The 13,183-nt window shown below is 40.1% G+C and overlaps 1 protein-coding gene across 3 annotated transcripts in view; it reads left to right on the top strand.

The window, feature by feature from the left end:
- Nucleotides 1–11,527, top strand: part of RASSF8 (Ras association domain family member 8) — a 97,197-nt gene extending 85,670 nt beyond the window's left edge. For all 3 annotated transcript variants that reach the window (XM_053921711.2, XM_024575615.4, XM_053921710.2), the window contains 3 exons: nt 3,789–4,678; nt 6,746–6,890; nt 7,505–11,527. In XM_053921711.2, coding sequence (XP_053777686.1) covers nt 3,789–4,678; nt 6,746–6,890; nt 7,505–7,626 — 1,157 coding nt within the window. In that variant the 3' untranslated portion in view covers nt 7,627–11,527. The remainder of the gene's footprint in view (nt 1–3,788; nt 4,679–6,745; nt 6,891–7,504) is intronic.
- Nucleotides 11,528–13,183: the final 1,656 nt, after the last annotated feature.

Here is a 13,183-nt window from a genome sequence, read left to right as displayed (position 1 = left end):
ACTTTTGAATAATGTTCAGTTTCATCTTTGGGGGAAGGATGATTTGATGCTGAAGAAAAATATTGGACGTCAAAACTAAAACTTACGGAGAGGGTTGATGACGAGGGGATTTAATAGAATGTATGTCTTCAGGGTCTGACACTGTTTTAGACAAGTATTTGTTGTTTGATATATATTTTTTGAAAAATTAACAAGATGTGACTTTTAAATTATGATTTTGGTTTTTTGGTTTTAAGCAGAGATTTCCAAAAACTGTTTTGGAAAAATGGTTGTGGTAAAAAAAAAAAAATTGTTGAAATAAGGGTATAATATGTCTGGAGGACCCATATTTGAGTTTTCATATATGTTTTCAAATATATACATATTACTTATTAGTGATACATTCTGCTTTAAGTTGGGTTAACATAATCTGTTATCTTACTTCCTTTTAAGTTATGTCAGTCATCCAGTGAGATTCCACCAATGCAAAATCTCTCTTTATGTGTGATTTTCCTCATTATGTGAAGTTAATGATTCTTGGATTATACTCAGTTGCTTCAACTATTCAAAAGTATAGTCAGTATTTTATTTACCATTACTTAATGTGGCACATGGTCCAGGTACCAAAATGGCTTAAACTACAAATGTCACAGATGGATAGGTAGTCCTTCTTATTAGTGTTAAGTCTATATCAAGGTAGTATGCAAGGTAGAACTAAATGTATCCATTTAATAAAATGCACTAAAAGGAGTTTTGCAAGAGAAATTTGAATCTATCTAAATTAACTAGGATCCGTAGATCCTGGCCAAGTATAGGTATTAAAAACAATGATTATGGGCCCTGACTGGTGTTGCTCAGTGGGTTGGGCATCGTCCCGCAAACCTCAATAGCTCCAGTTCATTTCCAGGTCAAGGCACATGCCTGGGTTGTGGGCAAGGTCCCCCATTGGGGGCATGAAAGAGGCAACCAATCAATGTTTATCTCCTCCTCTTTCTTCCTCCCCCTCGCTCCAAAAATAAAATCTTTTAAAAAAGTGATTATGGGATTTAATTTTTGCATAAACTACCTAAAAGCCAATTTCTATAACAAAAATCAAAGCTGTTAATTCATTTACCTTTTTTTTAAAAAAAATCTTTTTATATTGCTGGATGGATTTTTTCTTTCTTTTTGCCTAATTGCACTAAATGTGCATTATTTAACAAAAAGGGGAAACTGGCAGTAAAAGCAATTCTAAAAAATCTTCTACCAAGACATTCTTAGAGGGCAGCATACCACTAAGCACTGGAAAAACCAGCTTGATGTTTAATTATGACTGAATTAAAGTCTTTAAATAATTTAGCCTGTATAATACAATGACTGAGTTTTCTTTTTAAGGATACTTTATCGCCCTGATAGAATCAGAGGGGCCTCTATTGATCTAGTCTAACCCCTCATATTAGCGATGAGGACACAGGGGTCCAATGGCAGGAGAGAGAACCTAAAAGTAGTTAAAAAGCAGTGGAGCCGAGAACACAGAGCGCTGGGATCTGCGAAGCAGTGTGTACCTTGCAGATTTGTCATACGGCTTTTCTTGGGGTGATGATTCCAATAATTTTTAACCTGAAAATCATTAGAAACCCATTAGATTTCAGGAAGCCAATCCAATATGCTAAGGCTTTCTTTTTCTTTCCCTTTGTTTGCCCAGGCATTTTTGATATTAATAACAAATAATACTTGTGTAGTGCTTTTCAATTTTACAAAACATTTTTATATTTTTTTAAAATTTTTATTGTTATTCAATTACAGTTGTATGCCTTTTCTCCCCATCCCTCCACCCCACATTTTTATATTCTACATCTCACTTGACTCTCACAACATCATCAGGTAAGATAATATTCTCACCCTATTGATGAGGAAACCGAAGCTAAAGGAAATGCAATAATTTGTGCAAATCATGTAAATAGATGGCAGAGGCAGATCTGAACTCCAGAGCTTTTGTTCTTTCTACTCTGCCCAGCTTTACGTGGTTGGGTGTTGCTGAAAGTTGCTTAAGGATTGTTTTTAAGTCAGAATGTCATGTCACATCGCTATTTAGAGGAGGTCTCTGGTCAGCCCTTTTGCTATGTGAATAACACTGTCTTTAATACTTACTGGCTACTGTGTACTGAATACCAGCCATAGGCCAGGTATTGTGTAGGTGCTTATTACATTGACTCTGACTCTTATAGCCTGTAAGGTACTGCTACTATCCCGAAATAGAAGTAAAATTATGCTACTTCCAGTAAGTAATTTGCCTGCAGTAAAGACTCCAGTCTGTTTGCCTGCAAAGCTCCAACTTTTCAGCTACGCCTACAATTCAGGTTTCCTTAAAGGACAACACTGCATATGCTTAAAGCAGTATCATTTTTCATGTGCTGCTTCTGAATTGCAGACATGGGTGTTCGAATTTACATATCCAGATTTCCATTTAATGAGACAGTAATTGAGAAAATACTACTTACTGTTGGTTCAGAAGCTAATGAAATTGAAAAAGAAGGCAGGGAAGCCCTGGCCATGTGGCTCAGTTAGTTGGAGCGCCATCCTGTACACCAAAAAGGTTGTGGGTTCGTCCCTGGTTGGGTACATATGGGAGGCCACCAATTGATGTTTCTCTCTCATATCGATGTGTGTGTGTGTGTGTGTGTCCCTCTCCCCCTCCCCTCCCGCTCCCTCCTTCCCTCCCTCCTTTGCCCTTTCTCTAAAATCAGTAAACATATCCTCCTCAGTAAGGATTAAAAAACAAAAACCTACAATTGCTAGATGGCAGGGGCAGTGTTTTTCTTTGCAATACTATTAACTACTAATGGATACTTCTTGTTGTTGAGATATAATTAACATATAACATTATATTAGTTACAGGTGTCTAATGGACACTTCTAACAAAATTAATATAATCCATCCTAACCACTCACCTTAAGTGGAAATATTGAGGAAGTATGTCCAAACTAATGGCATTGTATTGTCTTCTGAAGCTTTATCTTCCATAATTTCTAATTAGGTTCAGTATATTTTTTTATTAAAATGTGATTTTATCCTGTTTTTATTTTTAATACTATTTTTGCCTTTTAAATTTTCCAGAAGAATCTTTGAAGCTATTACTACTAAACTGAACAAGACTTCAGGCCCCACTTTTTATATGAAATTACTTTGAAGCGTTATTTTTAGTGAGGCGATTTTTTTTTCTTATTTGACACAGGCGTGCAGGAAGATACCAGCCGTGTGAACTGTGAGTTTGCCAAGCTCTCGTGGGCAAACAGAGGAAAGACCTGTCCGGCTGCCTAGCAGCTGAGTAGCAGGTTCCCCGCTGGCTTCATGTCTCCTTTCAGGTGGAAAAATGGGCCTCCAACCTCCCCGAGTCCTGATGTGCAGAGAAAGCAGAGGACTTACAAAATGGAAGTTTATTTAGGTTTTGAAACTCTACCTAGTTCCTGGGACCAGGCCTTCCCACTGACGTGGAACATTCTAGCGTCCTCCGTTGTTTTAGCTGGAGGTCTTGCCCCAAGCAAGAAGATCTAGGCAGGCGGGTGTTTGACAGAAGTGTAAGATTCTCACTGAGGTTTAAAGTATAAAGTTGAATCTCTAAGCAAGTCTGAAGAGTATATGCAGTTCGCACCCTAGAAGTTTATGCTGTTAAATATCTTCAGGAGTTCACCCTTCAGGTGAAAGTTTCACAGGCAGCATGGGCTGGACCTTGATGCTAAACAAGAAGGCGCACTTCTCAAACGGCACCCTCTGTTTCATTATTTTAGCATGTGCCATCTTGACAGTTTATTCTTATCTTCTTTATCTAGGTCGAACTGGAAGGTACACGCTAATAGAAAAATGGAGAGATACCGAAAGACATTTGGCACCTCACGAAAACCCTATCATATCCTTAAACAAATGGGGGCAGTACGCTAGTGACGTACAGCTTATTTTACGTCGGACGGGGCCGTCTCTCAGTGAGCGGCCCACTTCAGACAGTGTGGCTCGAATTCCTGAAAGAACTTTGTACAGGCAGAGTTTGCCCCCCTTAGCTAAACTGAGGCCTCAGATTGACAAATCAATCAAACGGAGAGAACCTAAAAGGAAGTCGTTAACATTTACAGGAGGTGCCAAAGGATTAATGGAAATTTTTGGAAAGGGTAAAGAAACTGAATTTAAGCAAAAGGTGCTGAATAACTGCAAAACAACGGCAGATGAGCTGAAGAAGCTGATCCATTTGCAGACAGAGAAGCTTCAATCCATTGAGAAAGAGCTAAAATCAAATGAAATAGAAATAAGATTTTGGGAGCAAAAATATAATTCTAACCTTGAAGAGGAAATTGTTCGCCTGGAGCAAAAGATCAAAAGAAATGATGTAGAAATTGAAGAGGAAGAATTTTGGGAAAATGAATTACAGATTGAACAGGAAAATGAAAAACAGCTGAAGGATCAACTTCAAGAAATAAGACAGAAAATAACAGAATGTGAGAGCAAATTAAAGGACTATTTGGCTCAGATCCAGACTATGGAAAGCGGTCTTGAGGCAGAAAAATTGCAACGGGAAGTCCAGGAGGCACAAGTCAATGAAGAAGAGGTTAAAGGAAAAATCGGTAAGGTCAGAGGGGAAATTGACATTCAAGGCCAGCAGAGTCTGAGGCTGGAAAATGGCATTAAAGCTGTGGAAAGGTCTCTTGGACAAGCCACCAAACGATTACAGGTAAGAACACTTTTATAAAGAGAATGTTTCATTTATATTTAAGAGAATTAATATGTTTTTGACATCTCTAGTGACTGTCCATTTTCTCTTACATTTAAAGTTAGACACCCTCCTTAGTGTATAATTTTTTTTTAGCATTCTTGTGGCTTACCATAAAGCTTAGATGTGAGACCAAAACAAAGATGAGGGCCAAAGGCACAGTGATCCTTGCTCCTTGGGAGAAGCGCTCTTACCCTGGCAGCTGTAGCTTTAGATAATTGGACGTAGGAGGCTCGAATCTCAGCTGGAACGGACACTAATGACGAGATAGAGGATCTGACCTCCTCCTTTTAGAGACAGAGAAACCCAACGCCTAAAGCGATTACCAAGGATCGGTTTACCGAGGATCGTGTGGCTAGTCGGCTGCCTGTCTGTGCACTACTCCATTGTCTCTGAGCCCGTCTTCTTCCCCTTCCCTTCTCCCCTGTCCACGGTCCCCTCCTTTGCTTTCCTGAGCAGAGGGCACAAAGGCTCCTCTCCGGTGTTTTCCCTCTCTGAAGTCTGAGTGTAAGACATTTGTATTTCATCACATATGCCCCGATCGCTCAGCTTTCATTTCTTGGATTCCCATTCTTGAAAACATGGTGATGTTACAGGAGTTGCAAAGAGGTATCAGGCTTTAAGAGTGGACATGAGGAAGACACAGAGTTGATTGTGACATGGCTACTTAAATTTAAATCAGTTAAGATTAAATGATATTCAGTAAAGCAGCTTACAAATACTAAATAAATGTAAAGTTGCTTTTCCTCTCTGTTGGCCACTTTCAAGCGCCCCGCAGCACGCCCCCGGTGCCTGCTGTACTGGACAGTGCTGGTTCAGAAGCTTGCTGCTCAAAGGCACGCGGCTTCGGGGCACACTTGTTAGGAACGCACGGTCTACGTTATAACCAGATCTCCAAATAGTACCTGTGCCCACCAAAATTTGAACAGAGCTGCTTTAGAATGTGAACCGTTCAAAAAGCAGAGAAACCTAAGGTTTCAGGAAGAGCTGATGTTATTTCTCTGTCATATATATAGTGAGAGAGAAACTACCCTCCCCTCCAATTTTGAAAATCAGGAATTTCTCACTCAGCAGAAGGTTAACCTCCGATTTGTCAGTATTTTACTCTTTGGATTCATTTTGACACTTAAGGGTACCATGGAACTTGTGTTGCCTTTGAGATTATTGATAGGAAAACTAATTTATCACAATCATTGCTAGTAAATCCCACTGCCTAGTGAAAGATACCTAATCAAACTAGTAACATATCTCCACGTACTCCCTACCCTCATAGTAAACAACCCCTCTTTCCTCAGTGCCTCCCTGCCCCTACCCTGTCCTCAGACACACAGCCTAGGTGGGGCCTTGGCACTTTTTCTTACAGTGTAGGAAAAGAGAGAAGAAGAAAAATCCATTTAAATCATAGAATGAATGCCTGTCCTTGCTTTTAGACCTTTGCAGCTGTCCAAACTTGATCTTTCTTCAGGGCTCCGCAGTTCTCAAAACTGCCTTCTTCAAAGACTTAAAACCCCATAGTGGGACTCCTGTGGGAATCCTGCTGTCTTCATGCTGGGCTATAAATCTCCGTCACGAATCTCATGAGAACTTAAACAGTTTACAAAACACAAGAACTCTGAATCTCATGGACCAAATGCCTATTCATTTTGCCGCCAGTTACGAAGTGGGTAATAGGGAAATGTAATTGATAACAGCTTTGCAAGATTGCTGTGAAACACTGGAACGGCTGGACACCAGTATTTTATTGACGTGTCATATTCATCTCAGCGGGTGCATAGCGTATCCCTAACTGAAGAAAGCATCACATTTAAGAGGCCAGACTGCCCTCTATTTGCTCACTTTCTGGCCCATGCCGCACGAGAGTGACCTCTTTAGCCCACGGTATTGCTGCTATAAGCCAGATTTGTTAAGCGCGTCCCTGTGAAAGCGAGTACCCCACATTTAACCCCCAGAGCAGATGGACTGTCACCAGGATGCCTTTTAGCTGGCCAATACTGAATCCTCAAATTAAAAAAAAAAAATTCTATCTAGGACAAAGAACAAGAACTGGAGCAGTTGACTAAAGAGCTGCGGCAGGTCAACCTCCAGCAATTCATCCAGCAGACAGGGACAAAAGTGACCGTTCTGCCAGCGGAGCCCATCGAAGTAGAGGCCTCGCATGCAGACATAGAAAGGGGTAAGATGTTGAGAAATTCGCTTCCCCCTCCGCCCCCACTTCTCACCAGTTAACTTTGCATAAATTTCTTGCATTCTAAAAGTGCCAGCCTAACCATTCAAAGCTAATTCTTGGGGCATTTTAAAACATTGTTTGATGAATTTTATCTGGGGGAAATCAATATTTAAGTTATTTATTTACTTAAATGAGCATGATATCCCCAAATCTTATATTATTTTCCTGAAGTGTGTGTGAATCCTAGTTTTTTTGAGTTTTAGTTTCTCTCTGTTGAGAATGCCCCTCCTTCCTCTCCTAAAACTAATAAGTTTGAGCTGACATTTAAAAGACACTTCTAAATCGGTGCACTTATATGGCCTGCACAGCCAAGAAAGAGAAGAAAATGGCTCGCTTGCTTTAAAAGATCATGAAGTGTTCAAACCACCGAAATCTTGGTTTGTCAGCTGAGAGGGCCAAGCAGAGTCGGCCTTCTTCTGTCACCCCAGGACCCACAGGGGCATGCGCTTGGCATGACACGTTCTTTGATTTTTTAGGGCAAGAAAAATTCTCGTTTTTCATATTGCTCAGCTCTCCGCGTTGGTGAGTCCCTCAAACGACTCTCTTTGTTTCCTCTCTAGAGGCACCATTCCAGTCAGGGTCCCTGAAGCGGCCCGGCTCATCTCGGCAGCTCCCCAGTAATCTTCGTATTCTGCAGAACCCCATCTCATCCGGCTTTAACCCTGAAGGCATATATGTATAACATTATCTGTCTTTCAGGAAGGGACCCAATAAAGGTACCAGGGACAGTAAAAATTCTTTCTTTGATTTGTGCCAATGATGAACAGAGGACCTGCTTCACAAGCCACCGTATCTTTCCTTTGTCCTAACTTGCAAACCACTTGGAGCCATACCCTGTGCACTGATGCTAAAGAACAAAGAAACTGTGTTTTCACACATCAACAGTGTTGACATTTTTATCCAGCAGCTGTACTACAAAGCCTTCATTTTTATTGGTAGCATTCTGAGAGCATTAGGAAAGTATTATACTGTGTATATACATAAAAAACACCGTGACTTAAAAGAGCGAAGAGAAATATGCGACTGGCTTAGTTTAATTTATTCCATGTAATCAATTAATGTGTGAATGTTGATGTTGTAACATTTCTTATTAATACTTATCTCGTGACGGAATTACATTACGTGCTGTGTGATTCTGACCCTGTGCGCGCGGCCGGACTCCCACCGTGCGCTGCTGGTGTACAGGTGCCATGGGGTGCTCCTCCTTCGAAACCAGCTCCTGCAGGACCCACTCGCATTTGTCTGGTGAACTCGTCCTAGCCATTGTTTGATTGGGTGAAACGATTCAGGTTTTCTTTTTAACCTGAAGTTTAATCTTTTCTTTACAGTATTTTCATATGAATGGCCACATACCAGAACAGGAATACTTTCATGAGATAACTTGTATATGTTTAAAAGGTTTGCAGTGCTTCCAACACTGTTGAACAGAGGTGTGAGTGTGGAGTATCCAGGCAGGCCAGGCGGTTCCTAATGCGCCGTTGCGTTGTGTTTCTGCCCTGCCTTATCCTGTCTCCCTCGTGGACCCTCAGAGTCGCCATAGTGCACGAATTAGAGACGTCTGAGGACCAGGTCAGTCTACTTCAGGAAGGCCGCTTTCAGTGGTGTGTTCTGGAGAGAACCCACTTCGTTTGCGTGACCTTTTGTGTGAGGCACCCCTGGGTTTACTCTGTAAATTATGGACTATGGCGATTTCTCCGGTCACTTAGAGAGAGAGTGGGTTGGGGTTAGGTACTTTTTGCCAAGGAAATAAAGTTAAAATCAGTGTTTGTTTTCATTTCTGAGCTTGACTTTTATAGGACATTAATCTCCATTTGTATATTTCTTTTCTTACTTATAAAACAAAAAAGTCAGCTCCCCTCCCATGAGTAGTGATTTAACTAAAATTCACAAGAAATATGTAAATGGATGTGGTCAAATACCTCTTAGCCATTTTTACGTTCCCTCTGATCAAAATTTGGTACAATATAATGAAGACCTTTTTCTGAAATTTATAGTTTTTAATTTAATGAGGAAAGTCCATTCTCTGTATCACTTACATGCAATGAAGTAGCAGTGGATTAGTCTATTAATGTCATGGTGACAATAAAAAGATGTAAGTTGTAGCTTGTGCATGAGGGCAGCTTTGGATGTTTTAACACATTTGACTTATTTTTGATTTAATGAATGCTGAGAATGCTGCTATATTTAGGTTTCCAATGGAAAATTATAAGAATGGCTATGAAAATATATAGAAGCTTGTAGAGAATTGAAAGTAATAATGCAGAGTTGCCTTTTCTAGCCCAGCTAAATGGCAGACCTCAACTAAAGACATTATTTTCTTTTGGGTTCTTGGAGTTACTGAGTTGACCTTGCCATTATACTACTTTGCAAATAACTTGAGAAATAAATGATTCTTACCTAAATAACCACAACCTATACACATTTCCTCTCAATTTATAGTAGTTATTTCATATATACATATGATAAAAATTATGAGAATTTAAAAAATCAAAATGATTTGTAGATTTTGTGACAATAATGATTTATGTATGCCTGATATATGCCTTATTTTTAAAGGGTACCATCCTATACCAAGAGTCATTTTGTTATTGTTATTCAGAGAAGTTGTGATCTTATTCACAAAGAAAAATATTTTTATAAATTGATGACATTCTATATAAATCAAAAAGTTAAACTGAAGATATATTGCACTTTGCAATTGTAAACTGAAAAGACGCCTCGGCGTGCCATGAGAAACACAAAGTCGATATCCAGATTAATTGCTGTAAGTTGTTACCAGCATCCATCTCCTAACTGTAAAGAGAGAGACCGGCAGCGTCCTTCCGCCTTGCAGGAGTCTTGGGCTCCCCGGCCTAGGATCACAGTACCTCTCTGACAGCTCCACCCGAATTTCCAGGCTGCCAAATAGTCTTTATGGATGTAATTACAGGTGAAAATACTATTTCCTAGATGAGACAAGTGTGTACACATGAGTTTGATGAATACATTGAGCAGCTGTGCTTTTTAATCAGTTATATTCCTTCTGAAAGCACACCTCTAAGAAGTATTTTCTAAGTCTTCTTTTTTTAAATAACTCAAAGAAAATTCATTTCCTTGGAACATCTTAAAAATATTTTAGTTGTTCCTAATCGTTTTTATCCATTGTGAATACAGATGAGTTCGACTAAGTGCCACATCTTTGGATGCACTGCGGTGAGGGGGGTGCAGTGGTATACAAAAATGCCAAATAATCAAATTTTGCATCTGGGGGATATTCAGGTTCTAAATACTAAATGAGGTGACAAGTTTTTTGTTATTATACTACACGTTCTTTTATTGTGATTTTTCTACAAGTATTAAATACCTTAGAAGATAATTTCTTTTTACCAAGGAATAATTTGAAATAGCATTAGTATATATGACCCTTTGAGTATCTGTCATCCCCATAGAATGATCTGTAGTGGGTTCCCACAGCCCTTTTTTTGTTCTTATGAGATACTTTGGTTTATTAGCATTTGTTATCTTGATGTACAGGGAATTTATATGTGAGGCTTTGGTTGGCATTAATAGGAGTTACCCATTTAATTCCCCCAGTCATCTCTAAACCAATCATCAATTCCCATAGTTCAAATTCGTCATTGTCATAAACTAGAGCTCAGACAAGACTGAAAGAGTAAAAATTCAGGATTTGTGGTGTGACATGTGAATTTTAACAGTGTTCAAGAAGAGCAAATGAGCATTTGTGTCCTGACCATAAGTACAATTTTTTTACCTGCATTAAAAGAAAATTTTCTTTGTGAATAAGAGCAAAATAAGAAACTTTATTAAAATCTTTCCTGTGAACATCTTTCCAAATTGGAACTATAATAATGGATTGAGGAAATAATGTGGAAAAAGCAAACACTCTTGATTTCAGTGTGCAGAGGGGTAGGCAAGTGGGCAGTTCCCTGTGTGTATTGCCTTTGAAAAATTGGGCCTTAATTTATATGTAAATAACAGTGCTGTGTTCACATCCCTCTTCTACCTGCTAAGTTGTCTTTATTAATCTATATTGTATAAAATTTTGCTCATAAGTGTTACTTTTATATTATGTCCATTTTTTAATTGCATGTTTATACTATTTGCTACAGTATTTTTATGTTTTGGGTAAAGGCCATCAGCTGTATGGAGAAGACAAAACAATCACTATTTATTCAGTATTGCTGCTTTACATTTCCAGAATAAGCTTTCGATGCCAGGACAGGGACTGCTTGAAAGCTGCAGGAGCTCTATTCCAATGCATTTTATATATTTTTAGAAACCAAATAAATGCAGATTACTATTTAGTATACTAATTATATTAAACCAGCAGAAATATAAAGGCAATAAAGTATATACATATATATATGGGGGGAAGGGAAAGATTAAAAAATAGGTTTACAGCCAGACATGGGGGTAACCCTTAATGTATTTCTCAGTCTGTCTTTCCTTACTGACCCAAGGAGGATTTGAGTTGCTGCAGCTTTAAACATAAAATTGCCACGTTCACGCACTGTGGACACATAAATGTGCTTTTAGTACTGCTTTGCTTATGTACAAATAAAGTATCCGTAGTCTGTATTATATGTAATTATTCTTTTGACTGTCATTTTAAAATGTATATTTTCTGATTATTATCATGATCTGTAAAACAAAAGATCAGTATCTGATATTCTCCCAAATAATAAATTTTCAGGATTCATTGGGGCATTACATTGCTGGCTTGTTTCTTATATGTTTAATGTTTCAAAATATAATTTTACTACCTTTAAAAGATGCCAAAGAGAATACATCTACATATCAGTAACACCAGATTACTTTTTTCCAAAAGTAATGTTAATGTAACTAAGACTCATTGCTGAAAAGGTAGCAGCTTCATCCAAGTGAAACTGAATTAAGAAACTAAACGCCTCCCTTTCATTTTAAAAGTAAAAGAAAACATTGTTTTTACGGAGCTCTGTATTCTCAGATCTCCAAAACCGTGAGAGGAAGAGAACACTTAAGTACTTACTGCGTGCTTCCCAGAAGAGTCTCAGGAGATAAGCAGGGACTGACCAGCAGGGAAGGGTGAGGGAGAAAGAAGGACTTCCCCTGCGGAAAGAACTGAGGAGGTATGGTGAACACGAGTGGGGTAGGGGCAGGGAGCAGAGACCAGAGAGCTGAGGTCGGTCGGCAGGGGCAGCTCCTGCCAGGCTCTGAGTGTATATTTGGGCCAGAACATGCAGTCTTTCCTGTCCCCGGCCCTTACCACTTTCTCCCTGGCATGCAGTCGGTTTTGCCCTTGCCCCTGCTAACAGCCTCTCTTCTCCTGTCCCTGTAGGCCCAAATGCCCACACTGGTTGCCATCCCCACTTACATGAGGCTATGCACTGCCCACCAGTTGAGGGGTCCCTGGCACCTCCTGCATACTGCACGGAGGAGGACCTGACATGCAGTGCTTCCCAGGCTGCCCTGCTTGGGAGCCAGCCCACCTTGCCTCTGCCCAGCTGTAAGAGCGCCATCCTTGCTGCTGAGGCCATCCCTGGAAAGACAGTACCTGCCACTGCCTGGCCGGTTCAGACCGCCGTTAGGAGGAAGTTAAAGGTCCCCACCAGGCTCTGAATCCAGAGACAAATCCTGAGCTGCTTCTAGTGTCTAACACAGTGTCAAGTTCACAGCAGGCACTCAACAGATGTTTGTTTCTCACTTCTGTTTTACTTACCTATTGCTATGTAACAAATGGCTCAAAATAAGTCCATTCTATTATCTCTCCCAACTCTGGGTCCCCAGGGGCCCAGCTGAGCCAGAACATTCAGGATGGTGCACTCATGTGCCTGGCAGTTAGAGCTGGCTGTCAGCTGAGAGGTTTTATTGTGCGGATGAGAACACTGGGGCCCTGAGGCAGAGCAAGAACTGGCCAAGGTCACACACTGAGTTTACAACCAGAAGGATGTTCACTCTGCATTCAGACCGCCTGTGCCTGGTTTCTACCACGTGCCAGCTGAGTGACCTGAGATGAGTGATTTTACTTCTTTCTGCCTCTGTTTCCTCATCTGCAAAATGGGAATTGGGAGTCACAGTGGCACCCGCTCCTACCTCAGAGAGCTGAGCTGTGAGGATGAAATGAGATGATAGCTGACATTGTAAGCTCACATCGACTGTGCAGGCTCAGCGCTAATGCATCAAATAATAAATGCAGATTTCTCAGCCCAGTGGCAGGTGTCTATTAGGTATGCGGTGATTGTCAGAGTTTGTTAGCAGAG

This window comes from Desmodus rotundus, chromosome 3 (assembly GCF_022682495.2).
Source record: "Desmodus rotundus isolate HL8 chromosome 3, HLdesRot8A.1, whole genome shotgun sequence".
In the NCBI taxonomy this organism is placed as follows: domain Eukaryota; kingdom Metazoa; phylum Chordata; class Mammalia; order Chiroptera; family Phyllostomidae; genus Desmodus; species Desmodus rotundus.
This window is presented reverse-complemented; position numbering and strand designations above follow the sequence as displayed.